We start from the raw sequence: 11,575 nt of genomic DNA, 5'->3' as shown, positions 1-11,575 counted from the left end.
GACGCCTGACGCCCCGTTGTGACCCCCCCACCCCCCCTCCCCAAAAGGAGAAGGCCGCTCTTAGAGCCCCAAGCGCCTAATTAACGGCGGCTGCTCCATGGAGAGCTCGCCAGGTGCGGCGGCCGCTGCGGCTCACCCAGCGGGGCCCCGCGGGAGGAGGGGAGCCCGGGCGGCGCGCCGCCCCCGAAATCCGCGGTGCCTCGGGCGCTTCGCTCGCGCGCGCTCCCCACACCCCGCTCTTTTTTTTTTTTGGTCGGAGGAGAGAAAACAGTCTCGCGCCGGGATGTGCACAGACGAGAAGGGGAAGAGGGGCACACCCTCCTCCAGCCCGCCCAGCCTGCGCGGGGGAGGCGGGCGGCGGGCGCGGGGCGAGGCGGGGCGCCCACGCTGACGCGGCCCGCGGACCCGGACGGCGCCCCGCGCGGGCAGGATGCTGCTCCTGAGGGGCTCCCGCTGGTGGCGCCCGCGGCGGCCGCCGACGCCCAGCGCCCCGGGCCGAGCGGGGCCGCGGCCGCCGACGCCGACGCCCCAGGTAGGAGCCGGCTACGCGGCGGGGGCCTCGGGCGCGGGGGGCGGCGGCTGGAAAAGTTTGTGGGGGCCACTTGTGCGGAAGGGAAGCCGAGCGGCCGCCAAGTTCACTTCGCCTCCGCGCGCGGGAGGACCCCACGGTGGTCGCCGGGCCGCCGACGTGAGACGGGGGAGGGGGAGCGCGCCGGGGGCCGATGGCGGGGAGGGCGGGGCGGGGGGCGCGCGGGCCGTCACCCCGGCCTGGTTGGGGGGTGCGGGGACCCCGGGGCTGCGGCCGGGGAACGGCCGGAGACCCCGGAAGGCGGTTTCTCCGCGTCCCAACCGTGGTCCCGAGGAAGTCGCCGGTGGTCGGTGCCCGAGGGGCGGACGGCACGAGGGAGCCCGCGCCCCGACGGCCGAAGGGGTGACCGGTGACCGCTCCCCGCCGGGAGCCGCGAGCCTCCGCGCCCGGGAAGAGGGGGGAGGAGGCGCGTGCGGTCCCGAGAGCCGCGCGGAGCCGGGAAGCGGGAGCGTGTGCGGTGAGTGACAGTCGGCCTGACACGGGCTCCGCGGAGTGCGTGCACCGTGCGGGGAGCGGGGAGGGGGGGTGCGCCCTGGAAAGGAGACAGGAAGTGGGTGCCGGGCTGCGCCGGAGCCGACCTCGGGGCGCCGGGTGAGGGCAGCCCAGGAACGGAGCCTTCCCTCCAGGGGTGGTTCCGAAGGGCGTAGTTTCTGGGTTCCAGCCCCACCCCCGCGTTACATTAGTTTCCGCTTGTTCCAGAGAAAAGAATGTTTTATCTCGTGGCTGTGCAGTTGGAAAGAAAAGCAGACAGCGTGCAATGCCATTATCTTGTCACTCTCACTTCCTGTTTATTTCCCCTCCAATTCTCTCCAGGGCCTCAGCGTTCCGATTGATGCCAGGAGTGAGTGTGTGCGTGTGTGTTGTGTGTGTGTGTTGTGTGTGTGTTGTGTTGTGTGTGTGTGTATGTGTGTGTGTTGTGTGTGTTGTGTGTGTTGTGTGTGTATTGTGTGTGTGTGTGTGTGTGTTGTGTGTGTGGTGTGTGTGTTGTGTGTGTTGTGTGTGTGTATTGGTGTGTGTTGTGTGTGTGTTGTGTGTGTTGTGTGTGTTGTGTGTGTGTGGTGTGTGTGTTGTGTGTGTGTTGTGTGTGTATTGTGTGTGTGTGTGTGTGTGTGTTGTGCGTGTTGTGTGTGTGTGTGTGTGTAGTGTGTGTGTTGTGTGTGTTGTGTGTGTGGTGTGTGTGGTGTGTTGTGTGTGTTGTGTGTGTGTGTGTGTGTTGTGTGTGTTGTGTGTGTGTGTGTGTGTGTGTGTGTCACGTCAGACGGTGACGTGCCCGTGTTGTAACAAGGTTTGCGGGAGGCACATCTCACACCGGAGCGCGAACACGTCATCACCACTCTTTTGAACCACAAAAGGATCTGAAATGCATTTTTTAAATGCCTTCCCTGAATGTTTGAAAGAGAACGAGGGAGGGTGTTATGTTACTAATACCTGGGAAAAGGGGCCGACTCCTTCAAGTGTAAAATGGTAGATTTAGTTAGAGTAGATTTAAGTAGAGTACTCTTTCCACTTTGTAAAATGCATTTTTATGTGTCGCACTTGACAAAGGAATAACAAACAGTAAAACAACACAATACAAGGAACACCCTTCACCATACACCATTTAAACATAAATAAATGACTCCGTTTTTGTTTTTCTTAATCAAGTCTGACATTTTGAGTAGAATTTTTATGGAACCCAAGACTGGCTGCCCTCTGAAATGATCCACTCTAAGCCTCTTGTCCAGATTTCCCACCTGATGTTATATCTAGGGTAGTGCCATTGCATGCCCCAGCAAGGATGCAGATGCTCTTTTGAAAGTAGGAAATTATACAGTGGGGCTTACTAGGCCTAATCTAGGGGAACAGTGGTTAGTACTTTGCCCTTAGGTAATCATTTTAAGAAGCCTTACGTTTGACTGTTTCTAATTCGAAGGTTTTTAAGTCTTGACTGTCCTTGTTATTAAGTAAATTTGCTGAACTTTAGAAGTGGAAATACTTCATTTTATTTGTCTGGTAAAAGATTCCCTGGCCCTAGCCAGTTTGGCTCAGTGGATAGAGTACCGGCTTGTGGACTGAAGGGTCTTGGGTTCGATTCCTGTCAAGGGCACATGCCCAGGTTATGGGCTCGATCTCCAGTAGGGGCGACAGGATTCTTTATATGCCTCTTTGAAATCGTACCATAAAGAAACTGATGGAAATATACTGACTGCTTAGAAGTTTTACCTAGGATTACTAAAACATTTCCTGCAAATCAGATTAACTGGCTGTAGGGGCATTTTTCATTCTAAAGTCTCACTGTTTTGCTGTTGCCCCATTTGATGTGAAAAGCCCTGTGGCTAAAGATAAGTTCTATTTCTGTACATTTTTGCCACAAACATTCAGAACCCCAAGGGCCCATGAAGACAGCAGGGGGGAAAGACCAGTGATATTTGCAACCCCACAGCTTGCAATCATTTGTCAAGTGAGTATTCCCAATTGTAGTTGGCCTTTTCTGAATTATGAGTGTGCCTTATAGGAATTTAGTAACTTTGAAAAAGATATAATTTTCATCCTTCACATGATCTGCTAGTGTTTTGTGTGTGTGGGGGGGAAGTTGGTTGAAATTGATGTTAGTGTAACAGAATTGCATTTTAAAGAATAGATTGCACCTGAAACATAAGAGAGAAGGAACCTGTTGTCTTACCTTTCAAGGCTGGCCTTGGTATCCATGGTTACGTTTTGGTGGCAGCATTTCTGCTTGTCAGCACTCGAGCTCCAGCGGTTGTCAGGGCAATCTGTGGCTCCTGCTGGCCTTTCCGTACTCTAGGACTTAGCTTTGAGTGATTATGGCACCTGGTGAATTATCTCCTAAACAGAAAACACTGGCTTAATTCCACCTTTCTTAATTTCAGTTTTTTGCTCCTTAGTTTGAGAAACTCCCTGATATGATTTCAAGCCCCCAGTTTAGCATTTGAGTCTCTCTATATAAGCTATGTTTAAAACGTAAAAAAAATTAAGTGTACTTTGCAGAGAGGTTTAAGTATTGAGTGTGCCTTTTTAAACTTCTAGAAACAAAGCATGTATCTGTTTTAATCCCACCACAAAATGTTAATTTAGAAATTGTTTTCATCTTTTGAATTTCATAGACATGTTATTCTTGTTTGATACTTTCCTGTCTAGTGTTTATAATTGGCACATTCTCTTTCCTCTTCTGAGGACAGTGATTGGTTGTATGATGCTGTAGTCTCAAAGTAATTCTAGACAGGTTTGTCTATTAAATATTAAACATTACCATCCTACCAGCACTTAAGTATTAGTACTGGGTACTTTTTTTTTTTTTTTTAAATTTAGGTTCTACTATTTATTGCAGCAAACTGTAAGCTAGGAAATTATTTTGTATCTTGGCAGATAAATATTTGTTGAATGAGGTACCTGTGAAACTAAGGTAGAAAACCTGAGGCTAATATTAGTTGGTCTAATAGCTATATAAACTAATGTGTTTACATCATAGAATAGAAGTGAGCAGCTTAGTTGGTGTGAGACTAATTGGGACATCTGAATGCCGAACTGGCCCTGCCACCACTTACCTCTGTGAACTTAGCCAAGTCATTCAGTCTATCTTGGCCTATTTTGAAAACAGTGGGACTTGATAAAAAATGCAACAAAACTACAGAAAAACCATCATTCAGAACCACCTGAAATCTAGCTGAACACAAGTCCTATAACTAAGGATATAAAGAATAGGCCACAGCAAGACTGGTAGGAGATTCAGAACTGGCCGGTCCCACACCCACGTGGTGGTGGCTAAAAATTGGGAGGGATATCTCAGCTGCAGAGGTCCCTGCTGAAGAGAACGGGGTCCCAGTCCCACAACAGGCCCCCCAGCCCAGGGTTCCAGTGCCAGGAAGAGAAGGCCCTGTAACTCCTGGCTGTAAAAACCAGCTGGGATTGTGGCTGAGTGAGCCAGAGGGCTGCTGGAGTCCAGCCATTCCTCTAACAGGCCCTGCACATGGATTTACTCAGACTCATTCCCTCTGAGCCCCAGCACTGGGGCAGCAACTTGAAAGGCACAAGAGATATATGGAGAGGAACTGAATTATTTGGGCATCAGGGAAAGAGCTGGGGGCCAGTTTTCTGTAGAAATGCTGGCAGAGGCCATTGTTCCTTTGATGAGCCCTTATCCCACAGAACTGGCGGGTGGGTGCCACAGCTGAGTCTCCAGCAACTTGGTTATCACTGTTTGCCCTGCCTTGGTGATTCCCTGAGACCCTGTCCCACCTAACTTTCAGGCCCACCCAAGCTGTTTGCAGTGGCTTTTCCATACAAATGGCTTGTCTTGGATATTTCAGACTTTCTTAAAATATCTCAAATAAGCAGCATCTGGCTTTGGCATGTTCTGTACCTCTTGATAAGTGGCCCCAGGCCCAGCACTAGTGGCAGCTGGCCCTGGTTCACTGGTTGGCATCTTCTGGGTACCTCCAAGCCCAGCACAAGTAGCAACCATCTTCAGATCACTTTGTGACTCAAGCTCGGTGGCCCTGGGCAGAACGCAGGCAGTGGCTAACCTTGGCCTCACTTCCTGGGAGGCCCCAGAGCCAGCACACCCAGAGGACAGCTTCAGACCACATCAAAGCACCACCCAACCACTCCACAAGCAACATACTCAGGGGGAAGACTCAGTAGGTACCAGAGTCCCACTGAAGTAAGTGCTGCTCTGTGGGGTGGGCCCCTGCACAGCTTATCCTCCACAGTGGTCACAGCCAGTCCTTGCAGCTGATTGGCCTGGGGGTACATCCCTCAGATTGATGTGCCAACAGCAGCCCCCAAGGCTCAACTAGAAGAGGGGGGTGTACACAGCCCACACGGAGAGTGAGGGGGTATCTGGAGTACCCAGCTCCAGTGAACAGGGAGGATGTGCCCCTGGACCCTATAGGACACCTACTACATTAGGGCACTGTACCAAGCCTAGGAGATGTAGCAGCTCTACCTAATACATAGAAAAAAACACAGGGAGGCTGCCAAAATGAGACAAAGAACATATCTTAAATGAAAGAACAGAACAAAACTGCAGAAAAAGAACTAAACAAAATGGAGACAAGCAACCTACTAGATGCAGAGTTCAAAACACTGGTTACAAGGATGCTCAATGAACTTAGGGGAAGAGTAGATAAATTTAGAACTTCAACAGCATAGAAAAGGACATGGAAACCATAAAAAAGAATCAGAAATGGATACACTAACTGAAAAAATAATAATTTACAAGGAATCAACAATAGAGTAGATGAAGCCAGGAACCAAAATAGTGATTTGGGATGTAAGGAAGGAAAAAACATCCAATCAGAAGAGCAAAAGAAAAAATAATTAAAAAAATGAAGATAATGTAAGGAGCCTATGGGACAACTTCTAGTGTAACAACATTTGCATCATGTGGTGCCAGAAGGAGGAGAGAGAGAGAAAGAAATTGAAAACCTATTTGAAAAAAGTAATGACAGAAAACTTCCCTTTCTGGTGAAGGAAATAGATATATAAGTCCAGGAAGCACAGAGAGCCCCCAACAAGATGAACCCAAAGAGGCCCATACCAAGACACAACATAATTAAAATGCAAAAGGTTAAAGACAGAGAATCTTAAAAACAGCAAGAGAAAAGCAGTTAGCTACCTACAAGGGAGCGCTCATAAGACTGTCCGCTGATTTCTCAACAGAAACTTTGCAGGCCAAAAGGGATTGGCAAGAAATATTCAAAGTAATGAAAAGCAAGGATCTATAACCAAGATTACTCTAAGTAGCAAAGTTTCATTTAGATAATTTAGAAGTGAAAGACAGAGCTTCCCAGACAATAAAAAATTAAAGAGTTCATCACTACCAAATCAGTATTATTGAAATCTTATAGTCTTTAAGAAGAAGAGGAGAAAACACACACACACACACACACACACACACACACACACACACACACACACACACACCTATGAACAACAAATGACAATAAAGACATATTTATCAACAGTTGAATCTATAAAACAGTCCTTAGTCAGGTAGCTCAGTTGGTTAGCGGTTCACCAAGGTTGCAGGTTCAATTGTCAGAGCACATGCAAGAATCAACCAGTGAGCCTGGCCGGTGTGGCTTGGTTGAGCATCATTGCATGCCCAAGCGAGTCACCAGTTTGATTCCCAGTTAGGGCACATGCCTAGGTTTGTGAGCTCGATCCCCAGTAGGGGGCACACAGGAAGCAGCTGATCCATATTTCTCTGTCATCAATGTTTCTATCTCTCCCTCTCCCTTCCTCTCTCTGAAATCAATAAAAAAATACATTTTTTAAAAATTAAGATGGTTACAATTTAAAAAAAAGCCTTGATGTACTATAAAAGGGCTGAACTAGGGAATTTTCAGAAGTAATAAAATGCTTGGTACAAATAAAAAACAATCCTTAGGAATAAAAAGGGCCCTAGCCAGTTTGGCTCAGTGGATAGACCATCAGCCCATGAACTGAAGGGTCCCGGGTTCAAATAAGGTCAAGAGCATGTACTTAGGTTGCAGGCTCCATCCCAGGCCCTGGTTGGAGCACTTGTGGGAGGCAGCCAGTTGATGTGTCTTTATCACATCGATGTTTCTCTTTCTGTCACTCCCCCTCTCTTCCACTCTCTCTAAAAATCAGTGGAAAAATATCCTGGGGTAAGGATTAACGGGGGGGGGGGGGGGGGGGGGTAATTAACCAATGAGTGCAGAAATAAGTGGAGCAACAAATTTGTGTGTCTCTCTCTCTTCCTCCCTCCCTCCCTTTCTCATTTTCTTTCTCCCTCCCTTCTTCCCTCCTTTACTCTTTCTCTGTCTCTAAAATCAATAAAAATAAAATAAATAAATGAACAAGCAGAACAGAACAGATTTATAGATACAGAGAACATTTTGAAGGCTGCCAGATGGGAGGGGGTTGGGGGTTGGGTGAAAAAGGTGAAGGGATTAAGAAGTACAAATTGGTAGTAACAGAATAGTCATGGGGATGTAAAGTACAGCACAGGGAATATAGTCAGTAGTCTAATAACTGTGGTGTCAGGTGGGTATAAGATTTATCGGGATAATCACTTAGTAAGTTATATAATCTAATCACTTTGGTGTACACCTGAAACTAATATAATATTGTATGTCAACTATAATTGAGCAATAGAAAATGATTTAAAAAAGAAAACAAAGGGGCTTGTCTAATTGGTCTCAAAAGCCCTCTCCATGTTTAAAATTGCCATTTTGTTATTTTACCAGGGGATATAAGTATACCATTAAATACAATATTAGTCAGTGTCAGTATGGTTGTCTTAATGGTTGAAAATCCTCTCTTTTATGATCTTAGGCAGTCAGTAGAGTGGCAATTTTACCCAGTAGTTGTAATAACATTTCCTTTTCAAAAGAAATAGAAATTTGTTTGATGGGCGAGCATTCATAATAGAATAGATTTAGTCTCTCTCTAATACTTCATTCTGTCATTATCAGTGTTCTCATCTATGAAATGTTGCTTATTCAAGATTATCTAGCATTAGAATCCTAAAATCATTATATAATAGATATCTTGACCTAATTTATAGGCTATCAACCAATCCAACATAATAAAAGGCTAATATGCAACTCGACCAAACGGCGGAACGACCGGTCGCTGTGACATGCACTGACCATCAGGGGGCAGACACTCAACGCAGGAACTGCCCCCCAGTGGTCAGTGCGCTCCCACTGGGGGAGTGTCACTCAGCCAGAAGCCGGGCTCATGGTTGGTGAGCGCAGCGGTGGTGGCAGGAGCCTCTCCCACCTCTGTGGCAGCACTAAGGATGTCCTACTGATGGCTTAGGCCCGCTCCCCGGGTTGAGGGCTCCCGGACTGCAAGAGGGTGCAGGCTGGGCTGAGGAACCCCCCCCCAAGTGCACGAATTTCATGCACTGGGCCTCTAGTGGATAATAAAACATGATCTCAGCTGTATTCTAGAAGTATCTTCTTTTTTTTGATCCTGTTTAATTTACTACAGTATTAATTTTCCTGGATTTAAAAACATACCAGCTCTCTGTTCTCTGAGCTGTGTAATTTTTTGTTGCTGCTGTTAATCCTCACCCAAGGATATTTTTCTATTGATTTTTAGAAAGAGTGGAAGGAGGGGGAGAGACAGAGAGAGAGAGAAACATCATTTTGAGAGACACATTGATTGGTTGCCTCCTGCACACACCCTGACCAGCAACCGAAGTATGTGACCTTGACTGGAACCGAATCTGAGACCCTTCAGTCCATGGGCTGACACTCTGTCCACTGAGCCAGACCTGCTAGGGCTGAGCTGTGTATGTAAAATGTGTGGAATGGGACCCTCCACAGATGTTTCCACTGAATTTTTCACACTGGCATTCCTTCTAAGAAACAGCCCCATGAAACATGGTGGTCAATTAAAAGGTACCCTTTAAAAGGACCCATAGGACAGATTTCTGTCTAGTATTAGAATTGTTGAGTTCCTCCTGAACAGGTGTGGGGTTCATTGTCCAGATAGTGAAGTGTTTAGCCAGGGGGGTTCTCTCCCTGCACTTGCTGCCAGGAAGATTAGGGGTCAAGTTTTAGACCCACCTTCTAAAAAAATGTGAAAGACCTTATGATATGATATGCATTTTATGTATTTGCTACACTCCTGGTTTCATCTACTCTACCTTCAATTTTTCCTCCATTTGTGTCATCGTCCATTTTTCTGTGATCATGTTTTAATGGAACAAAGTGATACGTAAATAAGGATTGTAAAAAAATTTAAAACCAGCTCTTTGGTGTTTGAACAAATATATTATTCTAAGTAGTTATGTTTCAAAGTGTGGCAAACCAATCTCTTGTTCAAGCAGTGTCCTTGGTGTTTTGCTCATAAAAAGTGCCCAATTTTGATTGCATCGAATTGAATTGCTGTGAGAATTTCACTTTGATGCTGTCTCTCTCAAAGAAATGTGATGGTACCCAAGTTGTTCACTCTCCTCTCACCCTCCTTTTTTCCTTCTTAGTACTCTCACCTGCCCTAAATCTTCCTGTTACTTTGCTACCTCTGCCTTCCCCACCTGAATTAAAATGTAGTTTGGGACAACTATCAAGACCTGTAAATCTTTTTATTCTGAGAGTTTCCTATTTTATTAACTCATAAACAGTGTTATTTAATTTTATTTATTATTTTGTTGTCATTGGATTTTAAATTATTTTTCTTTAGCTACAAGTTCTTCATAAAGGGAATAGAAAGCATTGCATGTAAGTTTTTGTTTGGCAGCTCTTCTGGGGATCATTAGATTTCTGTCTAGGATTTATAATATTGGTGAGAAATGATGTATAAACTCTACAATATAAACAAAGCCCACTGAAGATAATTTCTCTGAATAGATTTGAGAGCAAGAAATAGGGATCTATAGGGAACGGTGAAAAGGAAGGCAAAAGCTGGAACTAGAGTTGAAATACCTGTAGCTGTGAGCAGAAACAAAAAGTGACATAAAACACTAAACCTCCTATCAAGAAACGGACAGGTGTACAAAGCTATATTGTGTCAAACTTTAGGGGAAAAAATCTGCAAGATTGACAAGGGTCAGTCCACAGTGTGAGTTCTACCTGAGGGTCTTAAGATTTCAAGATTGAGTAGAAGGTTCAGTTTGTATAACTGCAATGGACACATGTGGTAATCCTATTATATTCAACTCTACTGGGAACTCTCAACTATTTGGTTATGGTAGAAGTATTTTTATAATGAATACATTGCTTAAATCACAGTCCTGGGGCCTAAAGATGAATTAGCTTATTTTCAACCTCTTAGGCATAACAGTAAATAACAAATGCCCTAAACTTGACTGGAGGAAGGAAGAAGGTATCATTCTTTTTGACAAATCCCTGTTGTTTTTCTGACTGTGTGTGTGTGTGTATCTGTGTGGGTTAATGTTCATGTTTGCCTGTCTTTTTTGCTAAACATTATGTTTGTTTTGGGTATAGCATTTCCCTCAGAGGCTGAGTAGGATATTTAAAAAGGGGATTTTAAAAGGTGTTGATAAATAATTGCTCTTTCTGCCAGTAACGCAGCTAGTATAGCATGCATTTTTATTAGAGGGACTGACAGTAATGTGACCATAAACCTGGAAAAGATTAGTTTCAGAAAATGTTTCACAAACAGATCAACATATTATTGGCTGACTAAGCCCTTGGTAGAGGATATGTGTCTTTAACGTTTTATAATCTGAAAACTCATTTCTGCAACTCCCCTTTGGGAATCTTTCAGATAATGTATAATAAAGCAACTTTTACTTTTCAGGAGAAAGTACGGTTTCTTTTGACCTTGTAAATACCCTGCTGTAGGTTGGTTAATAGTGAACCCAGGCTGAACAAGCTTTAGAACAAGCTACAGTTGATTCCAAAATCATGTTCTGGCCTCATCCCTCCAGTCACACTTTATGTTCCATGCCTTATGCAACCCACAGTCAGTCATGCTGGACTAATCCTCTACCTGGGGCTGGTCACGTATTTTCATCCCTTCTTACTATTTACGGTGTTCCCAGGTAGCATTGTCTCCCTTCCATCACCTTCTTGAATTATATTCTTTTTCCAAGGCTGAGTGAGTTCTAGTACACACTCACCCTCACCCCCACCCCATTTTGATTAGGTCTCTGTGGGACTCTGCCAGCAGAATTAATTACACATTCTTTATGAGTTCTCTTCAGGTCTTACGTTCTCAATTTCCTTTTCTCCACTTAATCTAGCCAGGGGACCACCTGAAGCAATTTTATCTCCTTTTTACAATATAAGCCTTGAATAATTAGAGATTTTTTTAAAACGTTAACCAAAGTAATCATATTTTATTTTTTATAGAAAGAAAGCAGTAGTGTTAAATTATATGTTGGTTAATTGCTTTATTTCCACATCAGGATTTTTTGAAAGACATAATTTAATGAGAAAATTCTGTAAGGACAGCCTGTTGGATGAGTCTTTTCTTGCCTGTTTTAAAGTGTGATTACATGGAAAGGCAGCACTTGTCTCCAGAGACAAGCGCTTCTCTAAA

General features: G+C 45.1%; 1 protein-coding gene and 1 non-coding gene across 5 annotated transcripts in view; one reads left to right on the top strand and one right to left on the bottom strand.

Moving 5' to 3' along the window:
- Positions 1-312: 312 nt before the first annotated feature.
- The window catches only part of MCUB (mitochondrial calcium uniporter dominant negative subunit beta), a 91,256-nt gene continuing 79,993 nt past the window's right edge, over positions 313-11,575 (top strand). Inside the window, exon 1 of one of the 4 annotated variants that reach the window (XM_054726686.1) lies at positions 313-532. In XM_054726686.1, coding sequence (XP_054582661.1) covers positions 431-532 — 102 coding nt within the window. In that variant the 5' untranslated portion in view covers positions 313-430. The remainder of the gene's footprint in view (positions 533-11,575) is intronic. The other 3 variants (XM_054726685.1, XM_054726689.1, XM_054726688.1) reach the window with 3 other exon arrangements.
- Positions 1,842-1,944, bottom strand: LOC114234686 (small nucleolar RNA U13). The gene has a single exon (XR_003620873.2). It is a non-coding gene; the product is annotated as a small nucleolar RNA U13 (small nucleolar RNA).

The sequence above is a fragment of the Eptesicus fuscus genome, chromosome 2 (genome assembly GCF_027574615.1).
Source record: "Eptesicus fuscus isolate TK198812 chromosome 2, DD_ASM_mEF_20220401, whole genome shotgun sequence".
Taxonomy (NCBI): Eukaryota; Metazoa; Chordata; class Mammalia; order Chiroptera; family Vespertilionidae; genus Eptesicus; species Eptesicus fuscus.
This window is presented reverse-complemented; position numbering and strand designations above follow the sequence as displayed.